This window comes from Peromyscus leucopus, chromosome 6 (assembly GCF_004664715.2).
Source record: "Peromyscus leucopus breed LL Stock chromosome 6, UCI_PerLeu_2.1, whole genome shotgun sequence".
NCBI classification, from domain to species: domain Eukaryota; kingdom Metazoa; phylum Chordata; class Mammalia; order Rodentia; family Cricetidae; genus Peromyscus; species Peromyscus leucopus.
The window spans coordinates 123,660,084-123,683,231 of NC_051068.1; the positions used below are offsets into that span (position 1 = coordinate 123,660,084).

Sequence of the window (23,148 nt, forward strand, 5' to 3'; positions counted from 1 at the left end):
GACTATGCTAGGAACTGCAAACATGCATATGTCTTTGTTCTTCTGTCTTGGGCTTGTTAACTGATCACATCAGTAAGCAGATGTTAAAATGCATCAGAGGAGTAAAGGGAGTGTTCATAGTCACTTAAAGAGGGAGCCCTGAGAGAGTGACTAAAGGGTAGCCATGTGAGGAGGGCTGGGGCAGAACATTTAAACCGAGCATTCATTCAGTGGTCATCATTTGGGGAGTATGTGCAAGGTCCTTGATTCATTTCCCAGTACAAAAAAAATTATTTTTAAGTTGACAATGTAGTAAATTAAATTAGATTTGATTTCTTATCTCTCTGTATAGCCTAGGAAAGTCTTGAAATGATAATCCTCCTGCCTCAGCATCCTCAGAGCTAGAATTACAAGCATGTATCACCATGCCCTTCTGATTCACATAGCTGTTTTAAAATACGTATTTATGAATCATCTGGTGGTAACATGTATAGGTTTCTCTTTCCAAAGACACAGCAGCTAAAGAAATTACATGTGCATAATCTACTCCTTAGTTTGAAACATCTGTAGTCCACCTTAGCCTTATTGAAATTAGTTCTTTTTAAGTAAAATTGAAATACTGTAACTCAGAAAGCTATCGAGTACACAGTTGAGTAGTGTTAATAAGTCCAAGTTTATAGATGAACCTACTTGACCACACAATATCAGTTTCAAAACTATGTTATTTGATATGCATTCATTGTATTACCATCTTAAGTTTGGCTAGTGTAATATAGAAGTTTTGAATTAATATTTAAGGAAATGGTAAATACATATCTAATAATGGTGTTCTATGCCTTTCTAAATTCTTTTCTCTGTTTCTTCAGTTAAATAATGAAGATTGTTAAAATGATTGATATGTTTTCTCTGGAAACAATGCCTATAAAATGTATACTTTCAACTAATTGGAAAAATTACAAATGCCAACTATAATGAGCAACCTGATTTACACACAATTAGAAACCACAGGATTGTCCCTCTAAATGCAACCAAGTTTTGCAAGAAGAGGTTTACTTGTTATAAAACATCAGAAATAAAAATTAAATGCAAAATTGACCACAAGTGGCCTTGAATTAGCAGCAAGAAGAATTATTGAATCATCTTTTCACTGATCATACAATAGTTTTAGATAAATACTGATATATGTCTATTGCCAGTAAATATGAACAGCAAATAATCATTAAGATATAATTATATTATTTCATCTTGAAAGGGTCTTTTGAGGTCCCAGGGTTTCCTTGTTAGGAAGCATTACACAAACTGTTTACCCCATTATAAGGCCTATTCATTTCCCCCATCTATAACAGTAGATGCTCAAAAAATGTTTGCTGCTGCTGGAGACTATAACTCCTAGGACAGACTTGGGATATGTTCTGCTTGAAATCAATAGCTAATTTAATAATATTTTCATTTGTCAATAACACTTTGTTTTTTTACAGCAAAGAGAAAACCCAATTGATTAGTTTATTATTTTTGATTATGCTAAAGATTTAAATGATTCCCATTTAAACATAATTTTACAATTTACTACCTTATGTTTAGTTTAGCCAGGAAAAAAAATGATTTGGGAGCTGGTGAAATGCCAAAGAATAATCTCCTAACGATGACTGGGAGTCTTAGGCTGATGGCACTAGCTTTATTTAACAGTTTTCAGTTGGAACCATCAAATTTAAACTTTTCATTTTCTTGATGTAATACATCTGCCAAGCAACCATTTCAACATGGTCTTGGAAACACATTTAAATCATTATGGCATTAAAAGAAATATATGCTTGCGATACAACTAAATTTTAACCCAGTGGTGTTTGTAAGAAAAAAAAAGAAAAAAAAAAAGTTGGTGTTACTGTACAAATTCTAAAATCCTCCCCACCCCACTTCTGGTACTGAGGCAGACAGCGTCTCCAGACAGCGTCTCCAGACAGCGTCTCCACACTCCTCCCAGCTCCTAGTGCCCACCATCGTTCCCTGTCTGTACAGATGTGACCAATTGGAAGCACACAGGTGGCTTCCCTCGCTGTAGGTCTTTCTGTGGCTATTGATTTACCCATCTGCAGGGGGAAAATACCTGTACCAATGTGCAGTGTGAGACTGAAGACTCTTTTATCTAACTGAAGACCTTGGCACTTACATAGGAAGCTGCAGAAAGTTTAAAGGAATGGTGGGAATGGATGCCAGATGACGGATTTGAGAAAATGTGATATCAGGACAGAATTAGTTAGATGTGCATGAGAAAACTTAAGGCTTCTGTCTTAGACAGTTGGATATATTAGGAAAGTAAGGGTTCAAGTCATCCACTCATTAATTAATTTCACTAATTAATTGTATGATCTGGGGTAGTTGTTACAATTTCTATCAGCATCCATTTCCTGGATGTGAAATACACACAGTAGTTAATGATACTTACCATGACAGAAGGGTGAGGGAGGTGGGATTTCTATCTGGTCCAGGATTGAGAATTAATGGAACCCCGGGCAGTGGCTTGAGGGTATATTTAGGAAACTAGTGGTCATGGGATCAGTCATTCGATTGCAAAGGATCCTCGGTAGCAGGGCAAGATTAGAAAAATACAAAAGCAGGATAGTGATTAGAAATCTCAGTAGGCTTTTGAAAACCAGTTTGAGGTGAGCCAGCAAGAGAGATGGAAAGGAGCAGTGAGAGGCTTGCGGCTGATGTTCGGAGCAGACCACACGAGTGGAAGACAGGTCCAGTGTGTAGCTGTTAGAGTGGGAGCTAGGGAAGAGTAGAGGGAAGTCACTGCAGTGGACCGGACGGACATAGAGAGCAGAGAGATCACAGCAGAGGACTGGACACCACGGGGCTTAGCGTTGCCCCGCGTTAATCAATGGTCTTTGAACCACAGGGTGTAAAATCCAGCAGTGATTCCTCCAACCCTGAAACTGACCAGCAGTTTCATTCAAAAACACCATGCAAAATCTGTGTGAAGGTGTTTTGTGAGCGTCTTGAAGTATTTATATAATTCACTCTGTTTTCTAAATAGTCAGTGTAACTCAGTTCATCTCCTTGAGTGAAAAATATACTGTTTTTAGTCGGTCATTACAAGTACAGAATATAAAACAAGGGCAGAGATTGGTTTGCTTGTTTAAAAAAAAAGATACCATGTTTACAGAGGTAAATGTGAAATTTGTTAGGCTAGAAAAAGGAAATTAGTGCAGAGCAGGGAAGGCTGCCATGGAGCTTCTGAAGTAGGCCTGGTGACACTGGGTTTTCGTCATTGTGTGACAGAGGTGCTGTCCCAGCGTATCTCCTCCCGTGGTGAGGCGGTGTAGTTCAACCTTGGAATAGCAGTTACCGAGAGAGCTGGCTCCTGTGTCAAGTGCTTAGTGTAAGCACGAGGACCTGACTTTGGGTCCCACGCCAGTGTGAACAGCTGGGCCTGATGGCATGCCTGCCCATCCGCCCACCCGGTGCTGGGCAGCAGAGATGGATGAGGCTTAGTGCAGCCCGGCTGCCAGAGTCCGCTCGCTCTGGGAGCGCACATACCAAACACAGTGGTCGCCATTTTCTGAGTCTTCGAAGTGAGGATGTCAGTAGAAAATATTAGTGCTGTGTTCCTACACTTAGTCCATCTTAATTATCAAACTAACACTTTTATATTGTGTCCTTTTTAACAGGATGAGGAAAGCATTCCTGTCATGTATAGGAGTTTACCTGAATATAAAGAATTATTACAGTTTAAAAAGTTAAAAAAGCAGAAACTTCAGCAAATGCAAGCAGAAAGTGGGTTTGTGCAACATGTGGGCTTTAAGGTAAGCAACTTGATCTAAGTTTGAAAGAGTGACTAGGGGTATCTGGAGTATTCAACTCTGAAATCGATAAGCATTCATGCAGGGAAAGGGTAATAAGTTTCTCGGTAATTCTTTGATGCATACACGCAAACTTGTGGGTGTTACAGTCTCTGTTCTGTGTGGAGAAGAGAACACGCAGTTGTCTTATGTGCAGTAAACTGGGATGAAGTTCGTCTGCTGCTCCCCTAGTCCTAGCTGTCCATGAACATACTTCCCGTTTCCCGTTGAGTTGCCTCATTGAGTTTCAGGAGGCTAATAGAGGATCCATTCATTGCATGCATTCCAGATGCTCTCCTGAGTGCTAGAGGCTGGGGAGGGAAAAGAGCTGGACTCAGTTCCTTCTTCCCAGTTTTCATCTGAGCAGAGTCAGGTGGATCTCTGTGAGTTTGAGGCCATCCAGGGCTATGTAGTGAGATTGTCTTAAAAATAAAATAAAATAAAATCCTTGAGATGTTAAACAAATAAAATAGTTGAGTATACCTAAAGAGCACATAAAGTAGTCAGTGGATATGTGAAGTTGGGGATTTTTTCTAAAGAGTTTAAATAATGGAAGATTTTAGAACAGAGAATTACAGGAAATTTGCATTTCAAGAAAATGGTTTGCTAACTTTCAGAAAAGCATCCGGTTTAAACTTCACAGTTCATCATTCACTGTTACTAAATATTGTAAAGCAATTTATTCATGTATTTTAATGCAGTTAAAATATGTAAGTGAGGTGGGGCCAGAGATAATCTGGCTGTAGTGTGAGGACTAGATTAGAAGAAGGTAAGAACAGAGACGGGCAACATCTTGGAGACTGTGAGGAGTCTATGAAAGTGTGTTCTGCCTGAAGATAGACGGTAGCCGTTAGAAGTGGCTACACATAGTGAGGTTGGAGGAAGTTGAGCAAGGCCATGATGTAGTGGTGCTGTTGGCTGTGTATGTAGGTGTGTTGATGCGTGCTGTGACTGTCGCTGGTCTCTGGAGGAGCTCTTTCCTTTAGACCCTTCAGGGACCTTTCTTATCCTTAAGAGATTTTCCTAATTGGCTTCTAGATTTTTGGAGAGGAAACTGAGTCTTCAGCCATGGCATGTTGGGCAGTGTGTCATCAGAGAATCTAGAAATGAGATTGACTCCATGTCTTAGTTACTGTTCTAGTGCTGTGAAGAGACACCATGACAAAGGAAACTCTTATAAAGAAGGAAAGCACTTAACTGGGGGCTTGCTTACAGTTTTAGAGGGTGAATCCGTGACTTTCATGGTGGGAAACAGACAGGTATGGTGCCAGAGCAGTAGTTTTGAGCTTTACATCCTGATCTGGGGGCAGTGGTCAGAAAGATACTAGGGTAGACTTGGGTTTTGAAACTCAAAGCCCACCTCCGAATCCTTCCCAAACAGTTCCACCAACTGGGGACCAAGCACTCAAATATATGAACCTACAGAGTCATTCTCATTCAAACCACCACACTTTGATTTCCAAAATTCCACCCTGAGGGTGCACTGAGGGGTCTTGTAATGTATTACCCTATGGAGAACAAGCTGCACCCTTCTTCTTGTCATCATAGGCTTTCTTCTCAGGGGTTCAGTCTGAGGACTGTCCAGAGAGGAGGTGGATGCCGTCTCGGTGTCTGCCAGGACATGCCTGGGCAGCTCTATGTCTGGTTTGAGTGAATCAGGTGTTCACAGTCACACACTGTTTTCAAGTGAGTGGTTGGCAAAATGCCCAAGTTGAAGGTGATTGACTTAAAACTTGGTTATGCATAGGTTATTTCTCATCCACCAGTAATCTGATCTTGCATGGATAAACCTTTATCTACGTCACTGGGAATGTGTCTAAATTAAGCCAGTGTGTTATATTCTCTACAGCTTGGGGAAAGGGTCTGTCCTAATGGAAAAGAAACATAGCCAAATACTCTGCCTTTCTTGTCTGTTGCAGTGTGATAACTGTGGTGTAGAGCCTATCCAGGGTGTCCGGTGGCACTGCCAGGATTGTCCTCCAGAAATGTCTTTGGATTTCTGTGATTCTTGTTCAGACTGGTAAGTGTTTTTTTATTTGGGGACAAGAACCTCAAGCAGAGAACTTTACTTTCAAACTTCTTCAAAGTGTAACTACTCTTTTACGGCTTAGATTTTATTCTAAGCAATTAAAATTTTCCTTTAATCACATCAGATCTCAGCAGCTTTCTATTAGAGCTTTCCAAGGGGTCAGTTTAACTGAGAAGAGTTTGTGACAGGTAGATTGGAGTGCATCTGGAGTCATGTGATAATGAGTCTGTCTCTGTCTTTTCTCCTTGCAGCCCACATGAAACAGATATTCACAAGGAAGATCACCAGTTAGAGCCTGTGTATAAGTCAGAGACATTCTTAGACAGAGACTACTGTGTGTCCCAGGGCACTAGTTATAGTTATCTTGACCCCAACTACTTCCCAGCCAACAGATGACATGGAAGAGAGTGTCAGCACGAGTTCTTGTCAGCACAGCAATGGCCTCATTGTTGATGGTGTGCACAGTTGGGACACTCACAGCATGAGAGCTCCCCGAGTGTTCTCGTCAAGTACAGCTCTGCACCGTGTGGCTGTAGATCCGCAGCTAAACATTCCTGGTGAGCTGAGAGTTTCCCTGGTGAAATTTTCACCGCCACTCTAAAGCCGTGTAGGTGGTGATCTTAAATGGGTGAGATGGAATGGAGAACACGCATTCATGCGAGAGTAAATTCCAAAGGTTTCAAAGACCTCAGTCATAATATGATGGTGAAAGACAAAGTATTTCTATTAAATCAGTTCAGTAGCTTTCAGTTTTGTGAAAATAGTTGTCAGTGCAGAGACTGACTTAGAGACGAAGTTTTAACCAGTGATGGTGTTTGCTTCTAGGATGTGTACTCTAAAAGAACTCACTGTCCGGTGGTCACTGAGGGCCTTTAGTAGACTGGAGCTGCTTAACGGTTTGATACCTAACTTTTAATCACGATGAACTGTCCTTACCAAGAGCAAGGCATGAGGTAGCTGTGCTTTGCTTCTGTAACCAGCTCATGGGGTGTGGATGTCATGAAGTTGTCACGCAGATATATTTTTAAATGTCATGTTATATAAGATGATCATGTGATGTGTACAGACTATGGTGAAAAGTGCCAGTGGTGGTGACTGTGTAAAGTCTGATTCACAACATTAATCCCTTTACAATACACAGCCTTCTGCCTCTGTATTGGGGTTGTCAGTACAACTCGTCAAAGAAAACTGCCTAATATAAAATCATATATATGGTGATAATTTTTCCCTCTTTTGTAGTCTGCACAAGATCCATAAAAGATTGTATTTTTATTACTATTTAATGAGTGATTAAATGTAGTCTGCACAGTGAGCAAGAGTTCACACGCATTCTTTTATACTGCTGGATTTTGTTGTGCATCATTTAAAACATTTTGTATGTTTCTTATCTGTGTATACAGTATGTTCTTGAATAATGTTCATTTGTCGGGAGAACTGTGAGAAATAAACTATGTGGATATGTCTGTTTATATTATAGAATGCTTGTTGTGGCTTCCTTTTTCAACAAGTGTTAAAACTAGAATTTATCACTTCAAAGTCTGTTTTTCATCTGTATTTGCTTTCTGTTCTTTATAAAGGGTGAAGAATGTATTATGGAAAAGAACGTGAGCTTGCAACCTGCTAGAGGTGTTAGTGTTCTCACCCCGCGTGCTGAAACACTGCACGGCAGAGGTGCTCACTAATGTCCAGATGTGGAACCTCAGTGTCAGTCAGAGATTCTACTCGAGTAGTTGATCCTGACAAAATTAAGTCCCCATGTATAGAAACAGGTGATTTCCGAAAATTATCAACTAGGAAAAGACAGTATGTTCTTTAGTGGATTAAGTAAGTATTATACTAGTCTTGTTTTTAACATTATTTGTTTTTCCTGTTTTTAAGTTCAGGGAACATTATTTACTAATTCTTTTTAATACTTGGCAAAGTATTAAAATCTACCCTGAATTTTTAATTAAGAAAAATATAGAATTTTAAATATGGAAATGAGAAGTTTAAATAATATATTGATTATGTATCACTGGTCATATTGATGCAGTCTATTGTACTCAGAAAGAAAAGTTGACAGGCTTTTATCTCTGGGTCCTTAGTGAAGGAGAGACGGTTAAAATAGGTGTCTCTATACCGTGTGCTCAGTGCACATGTCAGAGGGCTGCCTTCCATCCGTCTGTACAGAGATAGTGCCAGATGGTTTTGGAGAGCAGTTCATATCCTGAAATCCCGTAAAGCTTGAACCACACTTTAGTAGAAGGGGATATGAGTGATAGGGCTGTAATAACATCAGCAGAGTAGACAATTTTAAGACTGAGGTAGTGATGTGGTTTTTTCCTGTTTGAACAGAAGATGTATGTGTTTTGGATTTTTCTGCTCTAAGCACATCATCTCTGTGGCTTGGTGGGAATGCTTTCTTGTGTTTATTTGAGGGTTGCAGAAGTGGGCAGTGCTCTTCTTGGTGTCTACAAGGAACACTGGCTGCTGACAGCCAGCTGAGAGTTGTGCTTGAGAAGCAGTGTTGTCAAGTGTCTTAGTAGGTCAGGTTTACCTCATGGCATATGATGCTTAAGGTGTTTGCTACTAATAACACACCAAAAACCTTCGCTCTGATGTTAGTTAGGGAGAGGCACCAATAGCAGTGCTGGTACAGCACTTACTGTGCCCAAAGCAAGCCTGTGGCGGCTCATTGGAGTCACAGCCCAGTGAGGCAGGTTCATTGATGACTCTGTTTTTGTGGGAGACCTAGCCAGAAAGAAATGAAATGCCTCACCTAAGGGTCGTATTGTTAGTGAAGTGATGAGATTTGTCTTTAAGATTATCCCTGTGTTATGCTTGGTTTCCCAAGCAGGAACACCCCCACTGTCAGGTACTCTGTGTTTTCCATGCCTTTTTCCTTGTGTATTGGTAGAGTGCAGGCCTGGGCCCATGGCCACATTCGTAACACGAGCGAGAGGCCTGTGTGTGGCTGGGGAGCGCACCCGAGTACCCCACCATTGTGACTCACAGGAGCACACATGCATCTCCATTGCCTCCCACCCAGCCCCAGAGTATTCCTTGACTTCTCTTCTTCCTTTCACTTACAGTGAATCACAGAACACAGTCGACTGAGGTATGAGGAACTGTTTTAAAGGTTGGCAGAAAGTAGCATACCTCTGGAATAGCTAGGTCTTGTTTTGTGAACTTTCCCAGACAGCCCTGTGAGATACGCTGAATGAATTTTCTTACTGTGGATAGCCAGCTTGAAACCCACTGTTGGGGGTGCACTGGAGGGAACACGTGTCTCCAGTGCATTGTCCTTTGTCAGCTCGAAGGTTCTGGTTTTCCGTGTTCACAGGACCTCAGAGAAAACCCAGACCCACTGCTTTGCTTCCAGGGCTTATGTGCCTGTGAAGTGGACTGATTGCTGAGAGGTGTGTCACATGGAGCTTCTTGAGAACACAGTCCATGCGTGTGTCTCTAGGCTCTGACATTTTAACAGATTCTCTACAAATATTTGTTGGTTATGTGACCCAGGGTTTTGGAAAGTTACACTCTTTTTTCTTTAGAAGGTAGTGGGGCCCAATACATGAGGTGCCAGTAACTCTTCGAAAGCCAATCCCAGGAGGTCCTTTGACATGCCCTAGAGGACAGCCTCTGCATCCACCTTGTAGGATGTAGTTCAACCAGTCAGATCATTCATCGTGGGTGTGATTCTCAGGTGTGCAGTGACATTTTGGGTCTTAGTCACAGTTGGGGAAGTGGAGTACCTGTGATTGAGTTCTTAATAAGGAACGATATTAACTGCATGTAATAGAAAATGGAAGGCCCTGAGAAATAAAATCTGTTAGTTCTCAGTATAACAAATGTGTTGGGGGACTCTGGTGATAGAAAATCCAGGCCTTTGTGGAGCTTATAGACTAACACAGAAGACAACAATATACAAATAAACTTAAATATCCCTAAATTAAATAAAAGTACTATTTGAAGAAAAATAATAGGACTGTGAAGGCATTGGCAAGGGTAATTAGTTTGGCGTTGGGAACTAGCTGTGTGGATCAGCGGTAGGCAAAGGCAAGAGGCTGCCAGTGGTAAGGGCCCAGAGCCAGGGAAGAACTTGGTTTGCTCGGGCAGCTTTGAAGACAGGCAGTGTGGCTTGAGCCAGATGTATGAGAGGGAGGGTCCAGTTGATGGTGTCAGGAGGGCACAGGACCAGTTCAGGTATAGCCTTGAACATAGGTCATAGCCAGGGAGTTTACATTTGTGTTCTGAAGTTGTCCATATACATGTGCAACCTTTTACTAAGCAGAAAGTGCTAAGGTCCTTTCATGGTTTTTTTTTTTTTTTTTTTTTTTTTGGTTTTCCGAGACAGGGTTTCTCTGTGTAGCTTTGCGCCTTTCCTGGAACTCACTTGGTAGCCCAGGCTGGCCTCGAACTCACAGAGATCCACCTGGCTCTGCCTCCCGAGTCTTTCATGTTTTAATCCTATGACTTTAATATAGTGATGTCACTTGGAACCATTCACAAGAGCAATGTATGTTTTAGCTGTTCTTTGGAAAACTGATTTGCATTCCCAGGTACTGATTTCTGTTGGAGTTTTCCACAGTAGCTGCCAACTACCCTATGGAACCCTGGGCTGGCTTGCCTGTGCGTCTGCTGCCTCGTTTCCTCATCCAGAGCTGTGGGCATAGTGTTTGCCAGTGTGTGTTTTGTGTGGAGTCACTTGTCCAAGTCTTTACCCTGGAGCAGCACTTGCCATCTTTGCTCAGATATTCATGTCCCCTGTCAAGAGTGTGACAGCTTGGGGTAATTACGTAAGCAGTTGACAGCTGTGGGAATTTGGGAACATGGTAATAGAGGCCTGATTGTAACCAAAGAAACTTCATTTCTTGTCTAGCACACACTGACATTTCTGTTTAGGAACCAGTGCTAGGGGAAAAGAAATATGAAAATGACCATGTATCATGAATATATTAACAATTTCTCTGTAATAGCTCAGATCTGGTCTGTGGCCAAAGTTCAAACCATATAAGTGGATCATAATTTAAACTTCGACTGTGTTTGCTTCTGTTTGGATGAAAGCTTTCAGAGGCTTTCCAGAGTGATGTGAGTTACAAATAAATAGAGAAAGAGTTATCCTGGCTTCCATTTATTTCATTTCTACATAACTGTTTTGAGGAAAAAATGATTTTAAAAATACAGTTCTGTCCTGGAAACATCTCTGTATTTGCACACTCATTGAGGAAAAGAATCATGCAAACCAAACTGCGTGTTGTGTAGTGATAGAGTGCAAGATGCAGGTATTTCAGAAGATGGCAGCAGCTTCAGTCCAGCAGCTCAGCACAGAAGACCCATGCTTCACCAGTGTGATGCGAGTGTTTCCCCGGGAACAGGCCAGGAATAGTGTGCAACACAGGACACAACACAGGACACCCACGCACGAGCCTGTCCCCAGCACCATTAGCATACTCTTCCTTGCTTTTGACTTGGCAATATGTCAGGGAGTAGTCATCTCAGATCAGAACTACAAGATGGGTTTGTCCAGTGAGTGAAGTAACAATCACCTCTCCTACTTTTAAGTTACCTCCAGTCTCTGATACTAATTTATGGAATTGCTGAGACGTACCACCACATGGAAAGTGGCTTGTACAGTTGCTCAGATGTGTTAGCTTTTATTACACTGTTCTATGTAGCTTCCCAGAAACGATAGTACTGATTGCCCTGTTGTGCTCCCTTAGAGAAGCTGGACAGGGTCTTATTTTGAAATATTTCTGTCAAGTACTACTGGTGTGGTGCCTCTGTGCCACAGGGCAGTTAAAGGTTCCACCAGAGCTCTGGACCCTTCCTGGGTGGAACTGGAGAAGCAGAGCCAGTATAGGATGACGTGTCCAAGCTTGCCCCCGTGCCAAGGACCCATAACTGGGAGGAACAAATAAATGGGTGAGAAGGAAACTGATAGGTTCTCCCTGTGTGATGGATCAGACTCCAGCCAGCCCTGGGGCACACCTCGCACAAACAGATCCCACACTCCTCTTCCCATCCTGACTTTGCTCTGAGGTACAGCCTGGTGACAGAAAAACAAGTGTACCATACCAAAGGGGATGGTTGTCTACAGGAGGAAGAGGTGGAAGGTCCCAGAGATACCATGCATGGCTTCCAGATAACTCCCGTGAGTTGAGCTGGAAGGAAACAGCCTGCTGGGATGGAGGACACAGAGAAGTGTGTTCATGAAGGGGTGAATTTCATGTTTTCTGTCGCTACTTTTCTTAGCAGTTACGTATTTTCTCCTTCAGAAAACAGAGTCAATAGCTGTGCAGAGCTGAAGAAAAACCTGATCAGGTGTTCCCTCTGCGTTGACCTGTATTTGAAAGGAAGAGAGAGTTATTAACCCTCTGGCCTGCTTGTAAATGCCATTTTTTAAAATAATGAAACAAGATTACCTGCTTTTGCTCAGCAGACTTAAAACATAGTGCCCACCCCTAAACCCACAGAGACTGGAGTGGAAATGATTGCTTGAATCAAAAGTAAGTGCCTTTGTGGTGGCTCATACATTTAGTCGCAGCACTCAGGAGGCAAGGAGGGGGATCTCTGAGTCAAGACCAGCCTGGTCCACATCAAGCTCTAAGCCTGCCAAGGCTACAGAGTCTCCAACATAAATACAGTTATATCCCTAGATTAAAATGAAACAACACTGCCACACATTTATTAGAATGTGCCAAACACAAATGCTGCCTAGGATGTGAAGCAACCAGAACTCTTCTTGATTGCTGACAAGAGTGAAAAGTCGTACAGCCACTTGAAAGGCACTGCATTTCCTTTCCCCTCCAGCAGCCTTATTCCACACTGAACCCAAGCACGCCAAACCTGCATGTGCCTGTTTACAGCAGCATCCTCCATGACTGACAACTTTAAAGTTACCAAGATGTCTTTTGTATTTACACAGGTAAATAGTGACCTCCAAACAGTGGTGGTCACTCAGTGCTAAAGTGAAATGAGCTATAATAAAGACATGAGATCCACATGCAGAAGCCAGTCTGAAAGGGGCACATACTGTGTAGTCCAGCCATGACAGTGAAAAGAGCCTGGGTCCACAGTGTACAGACTAGGGGTAGAGTTGTTGAAGACAGGTGATACACCAGTAGAGGAAGCCAGCAACAGATGGGGGTGGGGAGATCTGGACAGCCAGCCACTGGGGGTTATACACACACGCTCCTCTTCAGAAAGCAGAGGCCTGATGACCAGAAGCTCTATAGAGGCCAGAGAAATGCTGGAAGAATTCCTTAGACATAGCCTTGCTTACCTTAGGAAAAGTGATGAGGGGCATTACTGTCTAAAGGGGCTGACCTGCCCAGCTGCCATCCTTGATGGAACTGCACATAACTCAGTGAGCAGACAGGTAACTGAAGCCGTAGCTAATGGTGTCCTCTGACTGGGCTGTGGAGCGCTAAGAAAGGAAGGCTTCCAAAGGCTGCTGTGGCCAGACTTTTAAAAAGTAACTTTAAAAAGGCAATAGTCCAGAAGAGCTGGGGGATGTGGCAGGAAGGCAGGGTGTCCTGATGGCTTGAAGCCATGTGGTCCGTTGGAAGAAGGCAGAGGCCTGGTGCTGATGATCCCTGCAGCTGGTTGGGGTGGTAGTCTGCTGGCTGAAGCACAGGGCCCTGTGAACAGCCAAGCTGCCAGCTCCTTGCCAGAGGCTCTGGGCACAGTCGACACATTTTTCAGATGATTTTACCATATGCTAATTGTACTAAATAATGGGTTTCACCATGGTGTCTTCATAATTGCATATAGCATACCTCAATCACAGATAGCTCTCTATGCCCTCATCCTGTCTCCCACTGGCCCCTCTGTCTTCCAAATAATACCCCCTTTTTAATGTCTTATTTTTAGAATCTTGATTCTGCATACAAGAGAAAACATACATTTGCTTTTTCTGAGTATTTATTTAACCTCTCCAGTTCTTTCATTTCCCTGCATACAAGTGATGTTTTTCTTTTTATGCTTGAATAAACTACACTTTATTTACCAATCCTTTGATAGGCTTCTGAGTTGACCCCACACTTGAAGATTATGGACAGCACTGTAGGGAACATGGATTTGCAGGAGACAGTTTTGCTGAGGGCTGTTTGAGGTAACTTTGAGAAACAATTTTTTTTTAATTCTTGTTACCTACCTACAGTCATTGCAATTTTGCAGCTAGGAATCAATTTTTACATGTTTAAACACTCCAAAGAAATATACCTAGCAATATTTTTATTAAATTTTATTTCTATTTTCCAATTTTTTTTTTCAAGACAAAAGTCTCGTATTCCATGCTGGCCTCAAACTCATTATGTAACAGAAGATCCTGCCCCCACCCCTTAAGTACTGGAATAACAGAGATCCATATTAAGTTTATACAGTGCTGGGGATTTGGGTCATATATAGATGATCAGAAGCAGAGCTAGGTTATATTGATCTGTATGTAGGTGATCAAACCATAAAGATAGATGACTCATAAGAGCCAGGGATTATGGTTGGTTCTTGTGGAGAAGAATGTGACCCAAGGAGACAATGTGGCATGGGGGTGGGGCTTCTGAGACGGTTTCTTGGCCTGTTTGGTGGTTAGGGGAGAGTGTTCATGTTACTCTTGAAAGTGTACATATTTTAAAAGTCCCTTTAGGATTGTCAGTTGAAGTACTCTATACCAGTGCACATCCTCTGAGCCAGAGGCTCTGCCTCTGTACCAGGGGGTGTGTGCTTAGGTCCCTCACAACACCCAGCTTCTCTTTGCCTCTGAGTGCCAGCATCGTCCACACTGAGGTACCAAGCTGCCAAGAGACAACAGTGCAGTTCTGCGAGAGCATGAGGCCCGTTGGCAGACAAGTTCCACAAGAGTTCACACTGTTAGGCACACGCAGGCTGTGCATTAGGCACATCTCACACACCCCTGGGAGAGCAGACGCGTCCTGAGAATGATAAACATGGCTAGTAACGACACGTGTGATGCTTAAGTAGTAACAGTGACCTGAAGGACAGGTGACTCTGAAAGGTGACTCATGTTGTTCACCTAGCCAAGGAAATGACGGGTTGGGTCAGACCACAAAACTAAAGGTTAGTACTTGTTAACTACATTATTGACCGGCTAGTTTTAAATGGCTGGCTGGTTGGACATGGGTCAAAAAATGACGGTGGGATGGGAAGTGGAGAGTTAACCACACAGCAATGTGTGCACCTATTCTATGAAAACCACGAGGCACAGAAGGCTCCTGAAGAACACAGTTGGTGGTGAAATTTCACAAAGAACTGCAGCAGTTGAAGTAAAGCAGAGTCCTGCACCAGCAGTGACAGTACCTAATCACACACCCAAGCTGCTGTCCCCAGTACACCTTGCCTTTGACTAGGCCCTGGGCTCTTGGACCTGTTTCTGACGTACATGGGAGTAAACTAGAGCCAGGCACACTTGGCTTCTGCTCAGATGCTCTCTAATAGTCAAGTTAGCGTTCACTTTTTTTTTAGACAGGGTCTCACTATGTCAATTTAAGTGGCCTAAAACTCACTATGTAGACCAGACTGGCCTCTACCTCCCTGTGTGATGGGATTAAAAGTGTTTACCACCAGGCATCTGTCTTAAAAAACAAAACAAAACAAAACATTGGGTGTGTGTGTTGGGTGCAGATGGGTGTGGGGTGCATACCACCCCTGTGTTCCTGCAGGAACCAAGTACTGGAATTGAGGTTTGTACCGCTATGCCTTTCTTTGTTCAGGGCCAGTGAGAGCGATAGAGCCCCTGGCAATGGGATTTTGTAGAAGGGAGGTAGGTAGGTCAAGTCTGAGTACAGCACGGGCAAGTAGGAATTTAGAGGCAAGCGAAGTGGAGGCCAGTAGGAATATTGCTAAGGGGTAGCAAACATTAGCAAGGGGTGTTTGCTAGCTAGCCCCACCTAATGGTTCCTGCAATAGACAAACCAGGGGGAAAGCCAGCTGTGGCACCCTGTGGTTGTAAACTTAGCACTTGGGAGGCAGAGACAGGAAGATCGGGAGTTCAAGGCCAGTTTCCTACACATCGGAAATTTAAGGTCAACCTTGATCCTGTCATAGGCAGGGATATCCCCTGGTAGATGATGGGGTACGAAGTTAGAGTGGGGGTGGGGGGCTGAGTCCTTGCTAAAACTGATTTCTATAGGAAGCTCACAGGTGGACTCAGGAAGTTCTAGAGCTTGCCCAAAGTTTGAGGAGAATCTTCATCATTATCCAGTTGGACATTTGCTCTTGAGGACAAGAACGTTTCTCAGCACTGTGTCCCCAGAGTCTGGCAGGTAGGCTCAAAACAGAACAGTTGGCGAAAGACTGACCTGGGTGGCATGTTCTCCCTCCCGCCACACACAATGGCTGATGGAGGGCAGCCTGTTTCTGGTGGGAGATCCTGGGCTCCACAGGAGGCTAAGGGATTATCTCAGGAAAACCAAGTGGCCCCTTTCCACACAGAAAGGCTTTGAGTGCCAGCTCTGAAGGGCAGTGCTTGGGATTTACTGACCAATGAGGGTGGGGAGGGGAGGTGGGGAAGGCTAGCTGGTGTGTGTGTGTGTGTGTGTGTGTGTGTGTGTGTGTGTGTGTGTGTGTGTGGAGGGTATGGGGGGACTAGCTGGAGCTGGTGTGTGTGGAGGGTGTGGGAGGAGCTAGCTGATGTGTGTGTCGGATGGGGGATGGGGAGGCTAGCTGGAGCTGGTGTGTGTGTGGAGGTGTGGGGGCTAGCTGGTGCTGGACCTACATTTTCATGTAACACCATCATTCTGCAATGTGGTTTAAATACAAGGATACAAGGAGAGGGTCCCCCCACCCCCTTATTAAAGAAAACTGTTCCCCAGAGACTCATGCTGTGGTGTTTGTTCTGTGAAGTCCAGATGCCTGGAAGTTGAAAAACCAAATGAAACAGTCTGGCTTTCCCGATAGAAAGTAGCTTTTTGCTAGGGTCAGAGGGAAACCCATTAGCAGTCGGCCATGCTCGTTAAGCCAGTGACGCATCGTAAGAGAGAAGTCTATAGACACACAGTGAGCCTCTGTTTTCTAATGGCAGGCGGGAGTGTCTGTGATGAGATATGATGGATTGCCACAGTGGAGTTTTACAGAGCAAAAGAAACCTGAGGAACGGAGTTGACCCCGAGCCATCTGAGGAGGATGACCCCGGGAGCTACACGCTTTCTTTTTCTTTCTCTTTGCTTCTGTCTGTGGATGTAATGTGTGTCTGTCTTAGTGATGTGGGCTTCTGGAACCAACCCAATGTCAGAGTGGACTAGGGTTAGTGTTTGTCCCACCATCTGCTTAGCCCAGCTGTGACCACGCCCACCCCACGTCCAGGCCATGTCCTGTGACCACGCCCACCCCATGCCCAGGCCATGTCCTGTGACCACGCCCACCCCATGTCCAGGCCATGTCCTGTGACCACGCCCACTCCCATGTCCTGTGACCACGCCCACCCCATGTCCAGGCCATGTCCTGTGACCACGCCCACTCCCATGTCCTGTGACCACGCCCACCCCATGTCCAGGCCATGTCCTGTGACCACGCCCACCCCTGTGTCCAGGCCATGTTCTCTGGAGTCAGAGCTCTAGAGTGTTCACCCTGGCTGGGTGGTGGGACTCGGAAATGGGTCTTCTGTAGTTTCAATCATGAACATGTATTCCTTTAAAGCTGGGCGGGAAAGCTTTTCCCCACTAAGAATCACAGACTAACGGACGGGAAGAACTCCAGCGGCTGCTGCCAGTCCTCCTTATATCAGAAAGAACTGTAAGGAAGGTGACTCACCAAGGTTCACAAGTATGGCCTGGGACTTCCCGACACCCAGACCAGTGTTTCCAGCAATATTCTGTCAGTGGTGGCACTTTTCACAAGGCTTCATTTCCAGCTACTTACTTAGTCGTAAACTCACCCACTGTGGACTAGCCCTCTCTCCCTTGGGCTAGCTTATCTATCTGTGGGGCTGTGCCCTGAGGCCTGTACACCTCAGGCAGAGCATGGTCATCGATGGCTGCTGCCTGCGGAACCCAGATGGAAGGGAGAAACCTGCTGAGTGGCCCGGCCCCCCTTTGCATTCTAAGACGGGAAACAGAAGTCATGCATTATTTCTGTCATACACACACACACACACACACACACACACACACACACACAGACGTCTCAGGCTGGTAGTGTATCGTAAGATCTGAGTTGGCAGCAGCCCTGTATACAGAGGACCTGGCGAGGCAGGAGAACCAAGCAGAGTCTCCCCTCTGTTCTCGTGTCCATTTTCAGTACTGACAAGGTAGATAAGTGCCAGCATCCCCGATAAGGGGAAGCCTGAGAGATGAGCCTAGGGGCCTGGGAACTTGACTTCTTGGAGAATAATGCAGACTCGTAAGGCCTGCCTACGTCCGATTTCTCCGAGAGAACCCTATTAGTTCAGTGTCAATGAGTCGTTCATCTGTGAGTCTGCAGATTTAGATTCAGGTGACAGAGAAGAGAGAGAGAGAGAGAGAGAGAGAGAGAGAGAGAGAGAGAGAGAGAGAGAAGGGAATTTTCTGATTCTGAAACGTGATGAACTAAATTACATCTGACTTTCCACAGTCTACCTGGAGAATTCCTTGGCTGTTCCGGCAGCACAAGGTGGGGAGACCTCCTGGGTGACTGAGACTTACAAAGGTTCTTGGAGCCCCAAATTTCTTTAATTATGTTTTTATTTCTATGTATACAGTTGTATGGCCTGCATGTATATCTGTGCACCATGTGCATGCAGTGTCCTTGGAGGACAGAAGAGGGTGTCAGATCCCCTGGGACTCTATCAGGAATGGTTCTGAGTCACCATGTGGGTACTAGAAATCAAATACAAGTCCTCTGAAAGAGCTCTTAATGGAGGCGCTCTCCTCCAGCACCAGCCCTGTTTTTGAGCCCGTGCACTTACGTGATGTGGGAGCCCACAGAGGTTTCCTAGTGCGACCTTACTCAGGGTCTGAGAATCTGAGCTTGCTTTATCCAGCAGGGCTGCATAAGGGGATGATTTGGCCACTGGCCAAAATGTCACCCACTACAAATTAATGACCAACTTCTCACGGCCATCTGACAACAGATACTCAACTGTTTTTTAAAGACAGGGTCTCCCTCTAAGGCCCTGGCTAGCTTGGAGCTTGCTATGTCGACCAGGTTGTCCAATTCATAGAGACCCGCCTGCCTCTGCCTTCTGAGTGCTGGGATTAAAAATGTGCACCACCGTGGTCAGCCCCTCTTACGTTCATATATATCCGACCCTGACTGAGACAATAGCAAGGGAAGAAAGCAATCTGTATTTTGGTCTCAACCCTACAACGGCCTGCAACTTCCCCCGATCTCATGAGAAAGCTTGCCTCGGCTCTCCGAAAGAGAAAAGAACAAGCGGCTCCCCCGGAGAGGAGACTCACCTTCCGCAGCGGTGTTCTGGTCTCATAGTAGGCGAGGACAGGAATGGACGCTCGGTGGTAGGTCTCCAGGCGCTTGGCAATGGTCTTGGCAGTGTCCTCCCCACACTGGCTGCTCTGGCTTCTCTGCAGAAGGCGCTTGGTCATGGTGTCTGCTGAGCAGTCCATGCAGATCACCAAGTGTGGGTGTCCAATCTGGGGTGAAGGATGGGGTGAAGCCCGGTCAGCTGGAATTCTAGAAAAGGTCTGGGGGCCCTTCCCTTCCTGGGGCTGTTGGGGCCTCTCAAGTGCCCAGCACCACATTGTGGTAGAGATAAGACTAGACCTCGTGGCTTCTCGTTTCCAGAGTAGGCCCTCACCACCTGCCGCCTCAGAGCTCCGCCTTGTTCAGCTTTCTGGTCATTTCACATAATGCAGCAATCATAGGCTACCTAGAACAGCCAGTCTGTCCTTTACACTCAGGGGGAGGGTGTGTGCATGCCTGTGTGTGTGTGTGTGTGCATGTGTGTGCATGCAAGTGTGTGCACATACGTGTTTGTTGTTCCCGATGTAAAGGTCTCCCTGACCCGGTAACTCCTTCGTCCTTCCACCAGTGTGTCTTATTCTAGCCATCAAGGATGCCCTGTGCGTTAGGTATGGACTGGAGTCAGGCTGTCATGACCAGACTCTGGTGTGACGAGTGTCCAAGTGGACCTCATTCATCCCTTGCCACCTTTCATTTAGAAGTGTCCTTCCACTGGGACGCTGAGCTCAGCCATCTGCACCCTGAAGTCGGTCGCCCAGTATTTCTCAAGCACGGAAGGCAGTGGAATGAGGCCCCTGCTTTTAAAGGTGGGTAAGGACCTAAACTGTTTCCACATGAGGCCCTGATTTGCCTGAGTAATTTTTATACTTCCCCTGGGGTACAAATATATAAAATAGCCATACAAATTAAACATTTGCTGATAGTAAGTTATAAGGAAATTAATTTTTAGACATTTGGTATACATATAATTTTACCACAAGAAACTGCAATTTCTGTCTGGTTTTATGTAATACTTAACATAGGGGAAGGCAGCTACTTTCGGTGTTCAACGACTCTGACATGCCCAATAGTGAGAAAGTCTCAGCTAGCTACCGGGAGAGGCCGCACGAGTAGAATGCCAGGCTAGCATTTCTTTTACAGTCCTGAGGACCTCGAGGGAGAACCCACCAGCTGAGTCCGTCGGACTGCACGGCTTTGAGACATAAAAACAAATTGTTCTTTTAAACCACCTGACTGGATCATTGACTAGAAACCCCGCCTAACATCCCTGTGTCCTGAATTCCATGAGACCACAGGCTCGTCAGGAGTGTTAAGCGGGCACTGTAGACGTCGCCGGCAGGGTTAAGCGGGCACTGTAGACGTCGCCAGGAGGGTTAAGTAGGGCACTGTAGACGTCGCCGGCAGGGTTAAGCGGGCACTGTAGACGTCGCCGGCAGGGTTAAGCGGGCACTGTAGACCCAGTGCTTGGCATGTAGCGGAGTCTGCAAAGCTTTAGCTGCTCTGCTTCCTCCCTGCACCGGCTCCCACCTCAGTGGGCAGGGCTCAGGGACTTGGCTTCGGGTCTCAAGTCTTACATACAGAAGGAGATTAAGAAATGTCCCCCAAATGGATGATGGTGACCATCTGGGATTCAACCTCTCCATCTCCCCATGAATCTCCTAAACTACCCTGTTGTTCCCGGGATCACTGGGACATACCAACTATACTTCCCTATCCCCATCCCCCCACCCCACCAGCATGCCATGTTCAGGGCATGGGTGAAGGAAGCTGGTCACCCCCTCTGAGGGAAGCACAGGGCACAGGAAACAGAGTGGAGAAACGCTCTAAAGCCTGGTCTCTGGAACATAACCCAGCCTCGAACAGGTCCTGCTTTTCTGAGGAGCTTTTGTGCAGGAAGGCTAGGTGAAGGTGAGGGCCTAGGAGAAAAGAACCCTGGTTCGCCAGCAGAGGGCGAGCTTGGGAGGCAGCTGGTGGGTCAGTTAGCTCTCTGAGAAAGAGCAGCTATCGTCCAGGCTTGCATGGGGCCATTTCCAGGCCACTCTTGGGAACAGAAAAGATAGCTCAGGGATTCATTTAGTCATAAACAGAGGTTATTTGTATCTAATCTGGAGCCAGCCCTAAAAGAGCATCAGGACCAATGTAAGAGAGGGCAGAGAGGTTGCTTCAACACCCAAAGCTTGGGTGGGACCACCAGCGCACGGGTCGGGGCTTGTTAGGAATGGAGCCTTGGGCACAGCACCTGACACTGAACCAGTGTCTGCTTGTTCCGGCATCCATGGTAACATGGATGGTAACATGGTAACAAGCCTCGCAGCCGATCATCTAAGAGGCTTCCCTGCCAAGGATGCAAACCACAAGGCTTGACCTTACTCTCCCGGATCCAGCCCTGTTCCCATGAACACAGCTGGCACACAGTAATTATATCTGGAATGACCTAGTGACCTAGTGACCTGAATCACTTACATATATTTTTTCTTTAAATTTTATTAGTTCTTTGAGAATTTTGTACACTGTGTTTTGATTATATGATAACATTTTAATTAGTACCTAAACATTTAAAATCATTTCATTTTTATCTATGTGTACGTGTGTGTGGGTGCTGTCAGAGGCCAGAAGGGGGCGTCAGGTACTCTGGGGTTACTTACACGTGGTTGTGCGCTGTCTGACGTGGGCTGGCACGGAAGTGGGGGCCTCTGGACTTTTGAGCTCTCCCCAGACCCCAACCTTTTTTTTTTTTTTTTTTTAATTTGAGGAAATCGCTTTTTCATGGACCTCATGTCAAGAGTCTTCCTGTGTGGGCAATATCTTTATTCTATTTGAATTTGAGGTGGGCGCTCACTTTGGAGGCTTCACGTGTGGTTCGTGCACACCTGCGTAACCACACGGATCTGCTGAGGTTACACTCCGAGCAGTGTGGGAAGACCGACTCTAAAGAGGTAGACACGTCACTTGAAGGTGACTGGTTCACTGCAGCTCCAGCCACTGGTGAGATACTTCCAGCTCGTGAGGAAGGGTGTGGGCTTCTTCTAGGCCACGTCCGTCCCGTCCATCCGTCCATCAGTCCGAAACCTGACTCAATGGGGTCCACAGCGGGAGGGAACTCCAATAGTGAGCCCTGAGCCCACACTGCCTGGGTTCTAGGCAGAGGAGGAAGAAATGCTGGGGCAGGGACATTGGAGGGTCGTGTGGGAAGTGAGGGAGAAGCTCAGTGCCTTCTCGAAGCTCCTACAGAGCAGCCGACAGCAGGCTGTGGGTACGATGTGCTATAAGGGTGCCAACGTGGACAGACAGCCGGGGCCATCAAACCTTTCGAACTGTGACGTAATGTCACCATCTCTAAATGTGTTGGACTACATCCATAGCAGTCTCGGGATGCATGTGGCCGGGGGGCTGCTGGTTGGCTATGCCTGCATCTCCTCAGATCCCCCACTGGTGCCTGACATGGCTTGGAGCTCCAGGGGCATCCATTCTGGGATCTGCCATCAGATCTAGCTTTTAAAACTCCAGATGAAGAACTTAGGAGACGGGGCAGGAATAAGAGATGCCTATGTTTACAATGTATCTTATCTTTGCCAACTTGGGGGTTTCAGAAGATAATTCTATTACCTCTGAGTACACTTTAAAAAGACTGCTACACCCTGATCACCGAGGCAGGGGCATGACTTGTGCTGACACTCTTTTGACCTCAGCAAAGGCAGCTGTGACATCATCTGGTGCTCGTCACTCCGAAGCCAGCCACAGTCATCTGCCCATCCGTTTACTTGTTTGTGCTGTTGTTGTTTGTCTTTATTTATGGATACTGTCGCAAGGCTCGGGCATGCGTATCCACCACCTCTGTCCACCTTTGCCAGTTGGACCGTGAAACTTTTCTCTGACTCTAATTTTTTTTAAAAATATTTATTT

General features: G+C 45.4%; 2 protein-coding genes across 8 annotated transcripts in view; one reads left to right on the forward strand and one right to left on the reverse strand.

Annotated features, from left to right (window-relative positions):
- The window catches only part of Zzz3 (zinc finger ZZ-type containing 3), a 71,154-nt gene extending 63,825 nt beyond the window's left edge, over positions 1 to 7,329 (forward strand). For all 6 annotated transcript variants that reach the window (XM_028879161.2, XM_037207237.1, XM_037207238.1 and 3 more), the window contains 3 exons: positions 3,651 to 3,785; positions 5,741 to 5,841; positions 6,102 to 7,329. In XM_028879161.2, coding sequence (XP_028734994.1) covers positions 3,651 to 3,785; positions 5,741 to 5,841; positions 6,102 to 6,246 — 381 coding nt within the window. In that variant the 3' untranslated portion in view covers positions 6,247 to 7,329. The remainder of the gene's footprint in view (positions 1 to 3,650; positions 3,786 to 5,740; positions 5,842 to 6,101) is intronic.
- A 2,904-nt stretch (positions 7,330 to 10,233) lies between these two features.
- Positions 10,234 to 23,148, reverse strand: part of Ak5 (adenylate kinase 5) — a 198,722-nt gene continuing 185,807 nt past the window's right edge. For both annotated transcript variants that reach the window (XM_028879169.2, XM_028879170.2), the window contains 2 exons: positions 19,224 to 19,415; positions 10,234 to 12,172 (listed from right to left, as the gene is read on the reverse strand). In XM_028879169.2, the coding sequence (XP_028735002.1) occupies positions 12,104 to 12,172; positions 19,224 to 19,415 (261 nt within the window). In that variant the 3' untranslated portion in view covers positions 10,234 to 12,103. The remainder of the gene's footprint in view (positions 12,173 to 19,223; positions 19,416 to 23,148) is intronic.